This window comes from Melospiza georgiana, chromosome 13, assembly GCF_028018845.1.
Source record: "Melospiza georgiana isolate bMelGeo1 chromosome 13, bMelGeo1.pri, whole genome shotgun sequence".
Classification (NCBI taxonomy): Eukaryota; Metazoa; Chordata; class Aves; order Passeriformes; family Passerellidae; genus Melospiza; species Melospiza georgiana.
In genome coordinates this window covers 3344177-3360424 of record NC_080442.1, presented here as the reverse complement: position 1 = coordinate 3360424, position 16248 = coordinate 3344177, and the positions used below count along the sequence as shown (strand labels likewise).

Here is a 16248-nt window from a genome sequence, read left to right as displayed (position 1 = left end):
AGTTCATTGTGTTATTGGCCGGCAGGTTGAGGAGTTTGAGGCTTGAGCTTCGCTTTCCGGATGATGTCTGGCCGCCGGGAGCCACGGCACATTTGCATCTCGAAGCCAACATGGCAAGGCGGCTGCTGCCGCCGCTGCCGCCCTCCCTCGCCTTCCAGCCAGAAGTGTGTGGCTCTCCTCTAGACTACTTGCCCAGTGCTCAGCATCTGAGCAGACAGGGATTGCAGTAACACTCACCAAGGGGAGACAAGCAGCAAGTAATCAAATCGGGACAACGGAGGAGAAGGGGGAGCTTTTTGCCTTCCCTCTTTTTGTTTTTTCTTTTTTTTTTTTTTTTTTTTTTTTCCCTCTCATTCCCTTCCCTTCTGGATGCAGAGCCTGTGTTTTGATGCAGAGCCTGTGGATGCCACAGCCCGGTAAGGAGATGACACGCCAGTCCCTGGTCCCCCGTGCCCCGTGAGCCGGGGGCAGGGGCCTGGGGGCAGTGCCGGTTCCCCTCGCTGGGCAGAGCGGGGGGGTCTCTCCCTGTCCCCGAGCAGCAGCAGCAGCGGCCATGGACAAGCTGCCCCCCTCCATGCGCAAGAGGCTCTACAGCCTGCCCCAGCAGATCGGACCCAAGGCGTCGATCATGGACGAGGAGGATGACAGCGACAAGGACACCCGCAGGAAAAGCATCAGGCTCAAGCCACTGCCTTCGCCCTCTGCTGGGAGCACCCGGGCCCTCGGGGGGGACCCCGGCCGAGGGGGAGACCCCGGCCTGCTGGAGACGGAGGCCGGCGGCAAGGGCGCCAAGACCAGCACCAACGGGGACTGCCGCCGCTTCAAAGGGAGCCTGTCCTCGCTCACCAGCAGGCACCTCCACGACGCGGCCGAGGAGAAGCGGCTCATCGGCGGCGAGGGGGAGCCGGCCTCTCCCGGGGAGGACAAGAGCCCCCCCGGCAGCGGGGAGCTGGAGCAGGGGCTGCCTGGGCCCCTACCGCCCGCCTCGCCCCCGGAGCCCCAGCAGCCGCCCCCCCGGGCCTGCTCCTCGACCTCCATCAAAGTGGAGGGAGGTGGAGGGTGCGACCAGATCACCCCAGATGAGGAGCAGAGGCTCGGCCAGGCCGGTTTCATGCAGAGGCAGTTCGGGGCCATGCTCCAGCCGGGGGTCAACAAATTCTCCTTGAGGATGTTTGGCAGCCAGAAGGCCGTGGAGAGGGAGCAGGAAAGAGTTAAGTCTGCCGGGTTCTGGATCATCCATCCCTACAGCGACTTCAGGTACATCCCCCCTTTCCAACCCCCTCTTTCCTGGCCCGCTCCAAAACAGCTGGGCAGCCCCTTCCCGTGGCACCTCCTGCACAGGGCACCCACCCCAACAGAACTTTCCTGGGTCATTTCCCAGCCACAGGAGCTGAGGACACAGCCAAGATCTGCTCCACTCAAACAAGCTGCAGATTTCCTTTACATTTCACCTTTAGTGTCTCCACGCTATTAGTCATTTTAAATTGTTTTTGAACCAATTGTCTTTGGGTTTTTATGATGGAAAGGCTCTCTTTAAGTTCGTTGTAAATGGGAAAAACTGTTCCCACCTGATGCACAACTTTAGATCTCTGATCTTAACTAGTCCTGCATCTCCACAGATGCTCTGCCTGATTGATGCTTCCCATTTTCACACCTCCAAGTCCTCTCCCTGCTCCTTCCCAAGAGTTAGGCAGGGATGTTGCTACTGTTGCTGTTGTGTAGGTGTTTTACTGCAGCATGGCTTTTCAGGATTTGGGATGTGCAGGGGATGGCAGGTTTATGAACAAGGTTCTTAACAGAGAGAGAGCCCCTTTTGCATCTGTGCATCCTCATTTGCAAAATGAGTTTGGATTGGGAATAGTTAACACTGATTTGCCAAAGTAATGCTTGCTCTCACTCCACACCAACATTTCCATGCAGGTTAATAAGGAAATGAACTTGGAAACCCTAGAGCCAGTTTTGGTAAAGTCCTGTATGGTCCTGCATAGAGGGGCTGTGTTTGGGTATTTCTGAGCAAAGTACTGTTTGCTGCACAGGTGAACTGTCCTCTGCAATATGCATGTAAAGCACTGCAATCAATAATTAATTACTGAGTGCAATCAATGCCTGAGGTTTATTGCCTCAACTTTAATTACAATGGGCTTACATCTCACATTTAAAAGCACACAGGAGGAGAATATTATTCAAACATACCTTTGTCACACTGTATGATTTTATTGAATGTGTGCACTCTGCAAGGAACCATGCATGATTCCCACAAATACACTTAGTGAGATAATTGCAGGAAGGAGTTTCAGGGTGGATTTGGCCTCCCAAAGGCAGGAATGACAGAAACCTCCTGACACCACCTATAAGGGATTTAGCAAGCAGCCCACATGCTTAGCAGATTCAGCACTGGCACTGACCAGATTCCTTGATATTTGCTTGGATTAACAAATGTTATTAGAAGGCTCTGTGAGTTGGAAGACTGCACTGTCATTTAAATTCAGTGCATTCAAGTGTCCCAAGCACACAGCTGACTGAGCTTAGGAGGGTTTCCAGCAGCTACAGCATGATGCAGAGTCCTTGCAAGCACAGCCTTACCCAATCCCACACTGGAACCAGGAGAAAATTGCCTCCCAGTGAGACTGACCAAGAAAAAGCTCCCAAACACTGAAATGTGAGAATGAGCAGCTTTCAAAAGAACAAAACCAGTTTGGTACTCTCAGCTGTATTTGCAGTATTTGCCATGAGTTGGAGTTTAACTGCTCTGTTTTCTTGGGTTATTCTAGCAAGGCGTGCTCTGCGCGTCACACCCGCAGGAAATTTGGGGTTTGGGCTCTGCGTTGGATCTGGAGTTAGGCAAAAGCAGTGCTCAGCTTCCATGCCCTTCTGTCTCTGTAGTGGGTTTATTCCCTTCCATATCTGTGCCTGTTTTCAGCACAGAACCAGCCTGGCAAACTTCAGCAGCAGGAGATGAGGTAACCACCTTGCCCAAGGTGAGATGTACCCAAGAGTTTGGGATTTTTAGGTTCCTACAGAACCAGTGCTTATTCTGTAAGATGATGAGGTAACTGTTCCTTCCTCAGGCACTTGGCTATGGGGCCTTGCCCAAAGGAATGGAGTCTGCTGGCAAGCCCAGGCTCCCCCAGCCAGATGATGGCACAGAGCTGCTGGCACTGAGCTGTTTGTGCGTGCACAGCTCTGTGGGTACGTGGGTGACTCCTGGTGTAAATAACAGCCCCTGCCCTGATGGGGCTGGGAAGGCTCAGGGAGCTGCTGTCTGTGCTGTGGGTACATTCCAGGTGGGCTGGTTTCCTTGTGAGCTGGTGTAGCAGCCCAGCCCAGCCCAGCCCAGCCCAGCCCAGCAGCACGGGCTGTGTCCCTGCTGTCCCCCTGGGCCGGGGCAGCGGGGTGAGTGTCTGGAGCCGTGTGCCAAGGCCAGGAGGAGCTGGATGCACCACTGCCTGCTCAGGGGGGATATTTCCAGGGAGGCTTTGTTCACCCCTGTTTCTAGGTCACCTGCAGTATCTGTTTGGATAGGAATGCTGCTTAGAGCATGGGCTTCCATGGAAAGTGACCTGTGGACAATGGCTGAGTGAAGGGGAAGAGTGGGAGCCCTCCCACCTTCTGTTTGGGCTTTGCGTTCCCTGTTGCCCTCTGCTAAAGCATATCTCTTGGAAACAGCTCCTATGAATATGGCTAACATTTTTTGACCTCTGAAATGCAGCAGATTGCACCAAAGAGCAGATCTTATCAAAATATTTGCAAAGGCTGTATGTGTGCCCCAAAGGAGGGTGTTGTGTGCTCGGGGAATTCCGCAGTGCAATTGCTGCCGGCTGCGGATCCCGGAGCCTTGGCATCCTGGAGGCTCCATTATCCTGCCCTTGGCTGGCACCAAGGCTGTGCAGCAGCATTTGCTGGTCAAGTTTCAAGTGAGGAAAGGTTCAGACCCCGAGCTGGCTTTCTGTGCCTTTGGAGGAGCTGCCTTCCCTGTGTGAGCATCTCCAGGGCTCCAGCCCTCGTGACTGCCGGCTCCGGGCAGCTGGGGCTGGGAAGTTTGCATGGAACACTCCAGGCCGAGGCACTGCTGTGCAATGACATTGGTGCAGTTCCCCGACTCCACGGAGTCGCTGCTCCTTCTGCTTCCACAGGAGTTCCTGATTTGGAATAGAACAGAGGCTTTCATCATTGTCTCATTAAATTACCATTTTAGCATCTAACAGGGCTAATTCCAGTGGCAAATCTATGACCCTCCAAGAGTAAAACAAATTAATATAGATTCAGGCTCTGTTGATCTCTGCTTTTAGTCCATTGTGAGGGGAAAAGACATCAAATGACCTTTATAAAAATCAAGCTCAGTGCCCCTGAGTACTCCTGACTAATGCAGTGGGCTGGTTCTAGAAGCACTTAAAAGGTGTCTTAGCAATTTCTAATGAAAATTAAGAATCCTGGCTCCCATTCTGAGGTGCAGATGTGTGTGCTGGCAGCTGGAGTTCATTTGCATCTGTGGTTGATTGCACATCAGTGCAGAGCCACACCGTATTTCCTAGATCAAGATTTATCTGTGACTTTGAAAGCTCTTCCACTGCGTAGCCAGAATTGTATTTTATTGCTTAGAGGAAGCATTGATCCAGTACAATTGGTTTAATAAAAAAATTCCAAACAAACAATGATCTGTCTGGTTCGTAGCTGACTGAAGCATATGGTTGGAGCTGCTGCCCAGAATTGCTTGCAAAAAAAGTGTAGCATGCTGCTTTTAGAAAGACCTGAGAACAGATACACTATCTGAGGGCCCAAAATAGTCCCAGCAGTGGATGTAAATAGAACTGCACATTATTCACTGCCCAGTAATCTATTAACTTCCTCACAGTGAAGAGAAGCTGCTGTCTCTCTGAAAACAATGGCAAACATTCTGCTCGATAGCAGACCCAAGTACAGATTTTAGAATTCTTCTTTTCACTGCTCTCCATTACTTGGAGTACTTGTGTGCAAACAGATCCTTTCTTTGGTTTGCTTCCTCTGCCAGCACTCCCTGGCTGCTGGGACCCTGGGGAGGTTTCTGTGGCAGCAAAAACCAGGTGCTCAGGTGGGAGGTATAAGGGGAAAGAACAAAATCACTGCTTCCCTTCGTGCTGCAGTGTCCCTCAGCCTCCCTTCTCGGGGGGAATCAGTGGGATTTACTAATTATAGCCCTAAGAACTGAACCCTGTAGCACTGTGGGATGGAGCAGAAATGGAGGGATGTGTTTACCTTTGCCACTCTCCTGAGCAGACCTGATTTCCAGTGCCTCTCTGAGCACTGCTCTGGCTGTGCACACTGTTCTACTGAGTAGCTTTTCCCTGTGCTTTAGAAGGGTAAACAATTGGTGGAGAGTCCAGCAGTGCTGACTGACTTTGGCAGCCCCCTTGGGTGGGAGTTGCTCCTTGCTCTGAGGCAATAATTCCCTTTTGTCCATTTCCTGCCCAAAGTGCTGCTCCTTGTGCTGCCCTCCCTCCACTCCTGCCCACACCCAAACCCTGAGTCTGTGACTCTCCCTTTGCTGCAGGTGCCCAGCACGGAGCAGGATGTGCAGCACTTGGGAGCTGTGGCTCAGGGAGGGGCAGGGAGCAGTGGCTTTGGTGCAGGACCTGTGCCTGCCATTGGACTCCAACAGCAGTGCCAGCAGACCAGGTTTGGAGGGGGCAGCTGCCAGGCTTGGCTCCCTTCTCCTGCTCTTTGTGGTGGTGATGTGGCCCTGGGGTGGCAGGGGGACACTGCACATGGAGATTGGAGACAGATCCCTCTGCCTTTGCTGCAGAGAACTTCCCAGCCAACTCCCAGAGCACTTTGCTGGAGCAGAACAAGGGGACCCCAACTGCAGTCATACAGAGGATAATCCAGATTCTGCTGAACACATGGATTGGTCTCTGTTGTCTTCAGTGGACTTGCAGGCAGGCTGCAGAAGAACCATGGCTCTGTGACTGTCATAGTTGAGACAGTCACAGTAAAAAGCAACATACTCCATTTTCAGAAGGCTTCAAACCTTATTTTATTATAGCATGCATCTTTTTATACATTCTTACAAAACTCATAAGTTTACACTTTACTCATTGGTTACAAAGTGCTTATTGGAATAGGCAGTTGCAGGTTTCTCTTATTTATCCTTCTTTCTTTCTTGGTTTCTATGTCAATGACCTTGGTAGGAAACTCTTTCAGGGGGAAACATGGATCCTCTTACCAAACTTCTCAGTGGCTCACAGAAGTCACTGTAAAACCTCTTCCACATGTGACTATGAGCTAAGGGAGTGAAACTCCTGCATCCATACATCCCATGCCCACAGGCAAGGCAGGCTTTGTGCCCCAGCTCACTGTCAGGAGGCAGAGGATCAATAATCCCACCCCACACAGTCCATGAAGGAGTCCAGCTTTTTGTAGGAGATGTGTCCATATGCCTGAGCTGGAAATCAGAAAGGCCTCAGTAAAGGCAGCACCTCAGTGGAACACCATGGTAAAATATTTTAGGACTAATATTATGTTTTTTTCATATGGAGAAAATGAGATAAAATAACATAAATAAATAGTAAAGCAAGCATTGAGATTTAATAAAGAATGGTTAAGATTTTTGCATAAATTTAAGCCAGGCCCTTCATACCAGTCTCTGCCAACAGATGAAGACATTATCTCTCCCAGAGAAGCTCCTCCCTCAGTACACTCAGGGATGGCTCCTCTGGGAAAAACAATTTAATGTTTTCTCCATCTCTTCTTGTAAGATAACATATCTTATTTATTATATCTTATTCAGATCCTGATGTGAAGGAAAAAAATATTAATTTTCTCATGGCATTACAAAATATTGACTATGCTAACAATAAATGTTCAATTCACTTCCTGACAGCAAGGAAATTGGAAATATCATCCCAGGTTATAGTGAGGTGGCACAGCCTGGTAGGGACTGAGGTAAAACCATCCCTGAGCTGGGTGTGGTGGAACTGAGCCCAGTTGTGCAGAGCAGGAGCATCCCTGGGTCAGAGCTGTGCCCTGGGGCTCTGCAGGGACTGAATGGGCCGTGCCTGGCACTCAGAAGGGCTGGTGAGGAGTGTGTGAGGAGCCGAGGGTGCCTTCAGGGGACTGGGCACATTCTGCTTTGGACCATTTCTTAGGCTGGCTCTGTGAGCAGCCAGACTGGGAAATGGGCCCATCCCTCCCACCCTCTTCCCAAGCCTCTGCTACTTGTTGGTTTGTCTGTTGTTATAGCAAAAAATAATCACTGCTGTAAACAATGACATGGTGTTCTCTCCCATCCTCATCTCAGCGTTATTGCAGCTACAGTCTGGGATTGGGCTCCTTGCCTGACACTTCTGCAGGAGCTTTCTGCCACAGTGGGAGCCTCTGGGGCTCTGCTCACCTGCCCTGGCCATCACACCCCACCTGCAGTTCCTCCTCTCTTCCTCTGCAAACCAGGCTGGGCAAGAGATGGGCTCCTACAGAAAATCCCCTCCTTGCCTGCCCCAAGGCCACCCTCCCACCCTGGAGGAGGCAGGAATTCTCTGGGAAGCCCTGCTTTGATCATGTCCTGAGTGTAACAGCACAGCCAAGCTCCTGGCTGCTGTTCCTACCCTGAGCTTTTGACTTTGCAGTCTGATTGTTAATGCAGTGTTCTGTACAGTTCTCAGGGTTTTCAAAACAGCTCAGTCTCTCCCTTTGGCATATCTCTGGGTTCATTAGCAGGTGTGGAGCTGTTCAAGGCACTGCCCTCTGCTCTGAATGAAGCAGTGCCTGTAGCAGGGAGCTACAGCAAAGGAAAGAGGCTGCACCACATTCCAGGGCCACTCCAGGCTCCAGAGGAAACACACTCTGCCTGTTATGACTCCCTGCTTGTTTTCTCCTTCTCACCCTCAGCCCCACTCTCTCCAACCTGTTGTCTTGCCCATCAAACTTGAAGTTTGTCTTTCTCATCGCACCAGTGCCATCTCCATTTTCTCCTCATGGGATGTGTCTTGTCCAGCCAGTCCTGGATGCCAATATCCAGCTTCTTTTTCATCTGGTGACTGATTTCCACCTTGTTTGCAGTAATACCTCTGCCCCTCACCCCTTGCCATGTTCCAGTCTGTTGGGTTGGCATTTACTCAGTCCACTTCCAGTCTCCATTCTTACCCTTCAGCTTTTTCTCTGGGTGGGTCTCTCCAAATCAATTCCTTCTCCTCCTATGTATTCTTAGTTTCTATTGTCCTTCTGACTCTTCCAACAATCTCAGTTTTCTCCATCCCCTTCCTGACTTAAGAATGGATCATTTTTCCCAGTAATTTAAAACCCTTCCACATTATCCTTCTCCTTATCCTTGGACACTTCCAATGCTTAGACAAAAGCTACCCATTTTCTGGTTTTTAAACTTGAAAGATCTCAATCCTCAGACCTAAGCATTTAACATGATGAATTTGTCTGGAAGCACAATCTCCACTGCAGGAGAATGAAACAGATTTTATTTGAAGGAAAAATGTGGTTTCTGAGGGTAAAGCCCACAGAGTCAGTGTAGGACTTTGCAGCACTATTTTAAGGAGGCAAACTTGGGGTTTCAATCCAGTGTTATTCTGGTTAGGTAACTGTGCTAGTGCTTTCTGTGGCACTGAGGTTTTTTCTGCTCTAGAGTCGCTGCTGCTGCACTGAAATCCATTTATTATACAGATAAAAGAGTGATCTTTGTCTGGAGATAACATAGTGTCATTTTAGCTTGAAACCATTGAAATTTGTCTTTGTTTCTGATGTGTTATGAGCATCTCATTAGCAAGCCCATGAATCCCTCAGTTTGCTCTCAAAACCAACTATCTGAGCTCTCATCTCTGCCAGAGCAGAGATTTCCTCCTTTCTCTTATTTTTGAAAGCTGTGTTGGTGCCAAGGCAGTTATAGGTCAATTGAGTTATTGTTGGTTCTAATTGGCACTCTAACAAGCTATTAAATCAATTTACCTACAGATGAATGTCACTCAAAAAGCAAGGTGCCAGCTCCTTTTGAGAACTTCAAAAAGCCCATTGCCACTGCTGAGTGTGAGGGAAAGGTCAGGCTGCAGGGAAGTGGCTACTTGAGATTTGCCCCCAAAGTGTTTGTGCCATGAGCACAGGCCAGGCTGTGAGGAGGGATAAGAGCATTCCCACAACTCCAGGCCAGGAGAAGGATTTAAGAACATCAGCAGCTCTGACAGATCTCATATCCCTTGCTGGGTGTGTAACAAAGCATGGGCTTATATCCATGTGGAAGGATGCAGGTGCTGTCCTGCTCCTTCCCAGGTGTGTGTCCCACGTGCTTTCCTGTGGCTGTGCATGCAGGTGCAGTGTCCACAGCCAGCCCCCAGCTGGTGACATCAGTGCCTTTTGAGTGTCTGCAGATTGAGGAGATTTCCTCAAGAGTCAGAGCCATTATGGTGAGCAGGGTTGATTTAAGTTCTTTCTGAAGGGACATTTGGTGACGTCTCCCCCAGCAGCACTGCAGAGCTCATCCCCACGGAGCTGAGCCCTCCTTGGCTGTAAACCTGGCACTCCTGAGCCTGCAGGGCAGGACAAGGGCTCCTACCCAGGCATCCCTGCCCGTTCCAAGGCCAAGCTGCTGTCCAGGATGAGCATGAGGAGTGCTCAGGCCCCCTGGAGCAGGCTGGGGTTTGCTGGGGCTCAGGGCACAGCAGGATGCAGCTTGGCTCAGTGCAGCTCTGCAGTGCTGACAGCACCAAGCCCGGGTTTGTCAGCAGACACAGCACTCAGGTCTCCAGAAACACAGCAGAGGGAGCAGATGTGTCCTGGGCTGCAAGGTGCTCTTAGAGAGACCTTTTCCTGCCCCTTCTCCATGCTGAATGCTTTGCTAGCTGGGAAGTCCCTTTCCCAACTGGAATTATTCACTGTGTGCAGTATCAGTGTGGTCACTGTGTGCCTGGTGTTAGCAGCAGGCTGGAGGAAAGCAGGCTCTTATCTCCCGAGGAGATGCTGCAGGCAGCAGGGGAACTCAGTGCCGTGAGAGCAAAGCAGATGAGCAGCCAAGGGGGAATTCCAAGGTCAGCTTGAGGGCCCACCACTTGCACGTTCCAGGGGCACAGCAGCTTCCCCAGCGATGCACAGTGCTAATCTCATTTGTGGTGACTCGTCCAAATGTGCTAATTAAGGATTTAACTCGCGGCCTCTTTGGATGGAGAGGTTGTCTGTGTGTGTGCATCCATTGTTCCAGAGCTCAGAGGCAGGAGAGGAGCTGCAGGTTGCCAGCTGACACAATGCAGGAGCTCTAACTCCTGCTTTTTTGGGGTGTTTGGGAGTGCCAGGCAATCAGGAGCTGTGCTGGGAACCACAGGGAAAGTTGCACTTTTGGGGTCTCCCCTCCTTTACTCCCATTGTGATGGGCTCCTCTGCTGTGGCTGCAGCCCCAGCACTGCTCCCTCATCCCACTGCGAGCTGGGAGCTCAGGAACCGTGCTGGGAGTCACTTCTGCTCCTGGTCACAACCTGGGCACTGTTACAATGTGATCCTCACCCCACCTGAGCACGGGGAGGGCACGGAAAGCCCTGGAAAAGCTGGGGAGATCCATTTGCATGTGCTGGGTGTGGGAAAGCAGCTTCTGGCAGTTATCAGCTCTTGGGAGGAGATAACAGCAACATTCCAGAGACTGGGGGGCTCCACTCCACAAATCCTGGCAAGGGGCTCACTCAGCTCTGCACTGACACCTCTCAGCAGGGCAGCTGTGGGGGCAGGACAGCCCCTCCCTGTGCCCCGTTGTGCCCAGGTGCAGAGCCAGCTCAGGGACAGCCTGAGTGCCAGTTTCATTCCTGCCATGTCCTGGGCCAGTTCTCCCAGCACCCAGGAGAGAAGAGAAAAGATAATGATGCCTGGCTCCATGCAGCTTTTTTAACAATAGCAAACCCACTTTCATTAAGCACAAATTCTTAATACTTCACCTTTCCCCCTTCACTTCAAAGTCCTAATGCATGCACAAGTTACACTTCTATTAATAACAAGAGGAATATATTTTTCCATCCCTATTTCCCTGTGAATGGTGGGGAGGGCAGGAGGAGGGACCAGTCTAGACTGCAGATGATGGTCTGTTCTCCTTGATGCCCATACAAAGCACTCGTATCGTGCTCATTTAGCTGTGCATGCTCCTGGAATGACAAGCAGTGCCTGGCAGACAGAAGGACAAGCTGGAAGGGATGTCAGGCATACAGGTTGGACCTGTGAGCCATCCTGAGCTGAATTCTCCATGCTTTGATTTCTCCAGCTTTAAGAAAAGGGCTGAAGGTGCTGCCAGGGGCCATGGAAGATGTTGGGGGACTCTGTAGTATTTTAATGTAACAGCAGATGCCAGCGCAGATACCAGCAAGGGTGGGCTTGGTCTTTACCAGGCATTTTCATTAAGATTTCTTTGGGATTCTCCTTTTCTTTGTAGTGCTGTAGATTTGGTCTCACCTATTCTCCATCTTTTATCAGGACCCCAAAAAGCAGTGGAGCTGTGTACCAATAGGGGATTTCTGAATCATCAGTTCTTGTGCCTTGATAAGGGAAGAGATTACCAGTACTCTCCAGTTCCATGTATGGTGCTCTATTGTCTGGCAGGTTTAGAGCTAGGCTGGAAAAAGATGGGAAAAAAACCTGCATGGAGAGACAGGCAAGATGGATTTTACCTTTTATGTCCATAAATGAGAATTGTGCAGCCCCTGCATGGGGTTTGGAGATGCTCTAAGAAGAAAATGTTCCATCTTTCTCTCACCAGTCATGTGTACTGCAAGTGTGCTTCCCTTTGCTTTGGGAATATGTGACTGTTGACTTCAGAAACACTCCCAAGTACCTGGCACAGGAGCTGTGAGGTGTCTGTCCTGCTGTGGTGTGGGAGCTCTAGCAAACCTCCCTTAGGCAGGGTGGCTGGTGGGTTGAACCAGAAGAGAACCCTTGTTCTATTTCTCTCTCAACAATGCTATTCTATGGCATTTCTAAGTCAGCATTTCTCATTTCAAAGTTTGCATATAGATGCACACTATGTGAGCTTCTGTCAAGCTTTGAGAATTTTTATAAATCCATTTCCTACATTAGATCTTGAGGTGATGTGCTGTGACCCTTGGCTTTTATTACAAACACCAGTGTGCTCCAGGCCAGCCTGGGTCAGGGCAGTTCCCTGTGTGTGCTGTGCCTGGGAATGAGACAAAACCCTGGCTCACAGATGTGCTTCAGTCAGATTCCAGCTGTGTCCATGGCTTCTGCTAAACCCTGAGTGCTTCTGGACAGCTTTTGGGGCTCAGTGTGTGAAAGCACAGGGAAAGCTGCACTATTGGGGTCTCCCCTCCTTTATTACACGGTGATGGTTCCTCTGCAGCACAGGCACTGCTCCCTCATCCCTCTGCCAGTCCCACTGCCTTCTCCCTGCCTGCACATCCTGCTGGAACTTGGGCCCAAGCCTTGCAAAGCCAGGCAGCCCCTTCTGCAGCGTGAGCAGCAGTTTGGGCTAACACTGGCAGCTGTGGCTATGGCCTAGGACTCCTGCTTTCCAACAGGAGATCTGGAAGCCTCATTTGCAAGTAAATTCACACAGCCAAATCTGCACTGCAGACAAAAAAAGATTTGCCTTGACATCATCTGCCCTGCTCTGCGCTCCGCAGTCAGTCAGGAGAGCAGAGCACAGCTTCAGCCTCTCCAGCTCAGCAGAATTAAGGCTAAGCTTCATCATGAGCTCATGCAAGCTGTTCCCACCCCAAATAATTGGCTGTGCATGCTTTGTGTCTGTCTAGCCATTGCTGCATGTGGGTGGGTGTGTTGTGTGTGTGTGAATGAGTCTGCTGGGGAAATGAATGCGTAACTTCGGGGGTGCAACTGATAATAAAGTGCCTTGGCAATGCTGGGGCTGGGAGCAGTGTGAGGAGAGCTGAGCCCTCAGACACCTGCACAGAGATCCCTCTGCCTGCTGCCACAGCAGGGGCATTCCCACTTCAGACCACCATCACCTCTTTTTTGATCTTCCTCCCACACTAAACCCCCTCAGGAGTATTTCCAGCCTGTGTTTCCCATAGCTGGGATGTAAAAGCAGGACAAAAAGCAGTGTTGTTTCTCCAAAGCTCAGTGCCCCCATCAGCACAAGCCTCTTTGCAGGTGAAGAGGAAATGCCAGAGGTGCTGGTGTGTCCATTGGGATGGGAGACAATGCCATCCATGAGTGTGGCTGTGGGGACACTGCTGGGTGAAGTCAGGGATGAAACCCCTGTGGGCTTGGCAGCTGTTCTGGGGTGCTGCTCTCACATGGCTGAGCTGTTCCCAAGCACTTCCAGTGCTCATCACTCTCTCTCTCAGGAGTGGCAGCATTGCTGCTCACTCTCCCAGATAAGAGGTGCAGAGACAGGCTGTCAAAGAGCTCAGCAAGGTGCCAGGAGTTGGGCCCTCCCATTTCCTCAGCCTGGCCCAAAGTTTCCAGCCTTGTTTTCTCTCCACATCCCCATGCCCAAGATTTTTTTTTCACCTCTTTGAAGTTAGGACAGGTCAGTGGAAACTTGTGCCTGCCCCAGACTGGGATCCTGAGATCTGCAGCCCAGTCAGGGAAAAGGAACAGGGTTGGTTATTCCTCTGGTGGTGTGGTTCAGAAAGGAGCATGGCACAGAGAATTCTTCACAAGCTCTTGGAAAACTTGCTTTTCCTAGGCACAGTGTGCCCTGGCTGGCTCAGGGAGAGGAGGGGAGAGTATTCCAATAAAGGAGTTTTGTAGTAATATAAACTACCCAGCTGATAAAAGCCCAAGGCTTTGGCAGAGCAGCTGGTGACCTTTGCAGGCAGGCAGGTGACTCTGTGAGTAAGGGCAGTGCAGTTCAGATACTCTGGCTTTGCTCAGCCCCTGCCCTGGAGCTGCAGTGGTTCTGCTGCATTTCCCTCAGCTCAGCCTGGCAGCAGGGCTGGGTGAGATCATCCCTGCACACGTTTTTGTGGATGCAGGAGGGTTGATCACCATTCCTGTGAAATGAGGGTCATTAGCCAAATTCCCAGCTGAGAATGGCCCTGGGGATGAGTTTTCCCCTTTGGAGGCACCTCAGGCTGTGTGTCCCTACAGGAACCCCAAATTCCATCCAGGGACCTGCTGGTGCTGCACTGCTGTCCCTGGTCCCAGATCCCACTCCCAGCTTGGTGCTTTTGCAGTGGCTCTTCAGGGCAGGATTCAGCCAGCCTGGGGCTCTCTTGCTACAGTGGAAGTGGTTCAGAGCCCTGAGTTTTCTGCTCTTTGCCCACAAAACAGCAATTTCTGATTCAAGGATGCCTTTCCTGAAGGAGATCCCTAATTTACTGTCTGAATATCTAATGAGCTAACATGGGCTTGGATGCACTTGAGAGCAGAGCTGATCTGCTCCTGCTTTCCCTGGCCTCCAGTCCCAGACCCTCTGCTGTTCCCCACTGCAGTGACTTGAGAGCTTTCCCAGGTACCCTCACTCACCACTGACACACCTTCCTCCTCCTCTTCCTCAGCTTCCCTTGGGCCTCCCAGCTGGGCTGAGGCACAGCACAGACATTGCTGTACCCTCACTCACCACTGACCCACCTTCCTCCTCCTCTTCCTCAGCCTCCCTTGGGCCTCCCAGCTGGGCTGAGGCACAGCACAGACATTTCTGCTGCCATGGAAGAACAAGAGCAAATCCCTGGCTCCTGCCTTACTCTGAATTTAAGCAGGACTGGATTAATAAAAGGAAGAAAACCACAGAAATCATGTAATCATGGTGGAAGTGCACGAGTTCCCAGGCAATTGATGTGATGTCCCAGCACATCCCTGCTGAAATCAAAGGCTGAGCTGCTGCAGTGGCCTGGAAATTGTGTCCTGTGTGTGCAGAAGGAAAAACTAGAAGGATGTTTTGTGTTTTAGGGAAGAGGGCCCTCTGAGAGTGTGTTCTTGTTGGGAAAGCTGGAATTCATTGAGACACTGCTGCCATCCTCCATTCCCAGAACGGGCCAGGGAACAGACTTGCCTCTAGGCACCACAACCAAAGGATAAACTTGTCTTTTCTTTTAAGGCACAAAACTTAAAAGCTTGCAATAGTCTTTTGTGCCTGTGACTCTCAGATCCCAGGGCATGTTTAGGTTCTTTTAGGGTTCCTTTTTCTACACTCAGGCCCACAAGTAGATTTTCCTAGCCTGGTGGGCAGGGCAAAGTGCCCATCTCACATTTCCATGTGGTTCTCTGGGCTCTGGCATGAACAGAGCCTGTGCTGAGCTCCTGCCTTGAAGTATGGATTTAAAATTGAGAATAAACCTTTCCACCACATTTAGTGGGACCTTCAGTGGCCAGGGAAGGGTTTGGCTGTCACTGCCTTGGAGCAGCTCCTGTCCTGCTGTCCCTGTGGTAACCATTTACTCTGTCAGCATGTCTCACATCTAAGGGCTGTGGCAATCTCGTGTCCCAAACTCCTTACAGAGGTTGTTATTTCACATTGCCCTTGTAGCTTGTCTGAGCCTGATGCCAGTGTGGAAATACAAGGGGGGTGTTGTTATTTATTGGGTGTTCATGGCTCTCATATCTGCTCTGCCCCAGCTGTGTGTAGGAATAGCTTTGTCATATTCCTGTGAAATAGCAGGGAGATCTATTCCCACCTTATGGCTGGAATAGGAATAGAGAGAAAAAACTCCTTTATTTCCTCTCATGCAGGCTGAACCTGAGTGGTGCAGACATCACAAGGAGCTGTCCTGCCTGTCCCTGCAGTGTCCCTTTCCCAGCCTGTCCCTCTGGCAGGCTGGAGCCTCCTCCTCCTGTATTGATGGAAAATGCATCAAGCTGAATATATTTCTGAAACAACTTGTTTCTGGCAGGTTGTTCATTCTAAAAATATATTTATTTCTAATTGCTGAGCAGAATGCTTAATGAATTCTTCCTTCCCAAGAACAATTAATCAAAGAAATGATTTAGGGTTGGCACTTGCTCCCCCAGGGCTCAATGGCTCTGTTCCAGTAGAGCAGGGCAAGTCCAGCCCATAGTGGAAAAGATTTATCTGAGCATTTTTCATGGTGCCCATCACTGTTTGTCTGCCTGTCCCTGGCACTCTGTGTTGCAGGAGCAGCAGGGTCACAGCAAGTTTACAGAGCCCCCTTATCCTGGTGAGAGGTGAGGCTGCAGCTCCAGCCTGCTCTGGAAGGTCCCTTGATGGGAGCACATGGCTGGAGAGGGCTCTGTGTGTCACAGACCCTGCCAGTTTTGATAGAGGAGAAACCCCTGGGGATCCCCAACACACCACAAGTCAGAAAGTTTGCAGTGTCCTGGGAAGAGCAGGAGAGCTGCAGCAGCACCCCAGGTGCTGGCAGAGGG

General features: G+C 50.8%; 1 protein-coding gene across 1 annotated transcript in view; it reads left to right on the top strand.

Annotated features, from left to right (window-relative positions):
* The first annotated feature begins 320 nt into the window (after positions 1-320).
* HCN4 (hyperpolarization activated cyclic nucleotide gated potassium channel 4) overlaps positions 321-16248 on the top strand; it is a 107926-nt gene continuing 91998 nt past the window's right edge. The window contains exon 1 of the mRNA XM_058033631.1: positions 321-1257. Within this exon, the coding sequence (XP_057889614.1) occupies positions 554-1257 (704 nt within the window). The 5' untranslated portion in view covers positions 321-553. The remainder of the gene's footprint in view (positions 1258-16248) is intronic.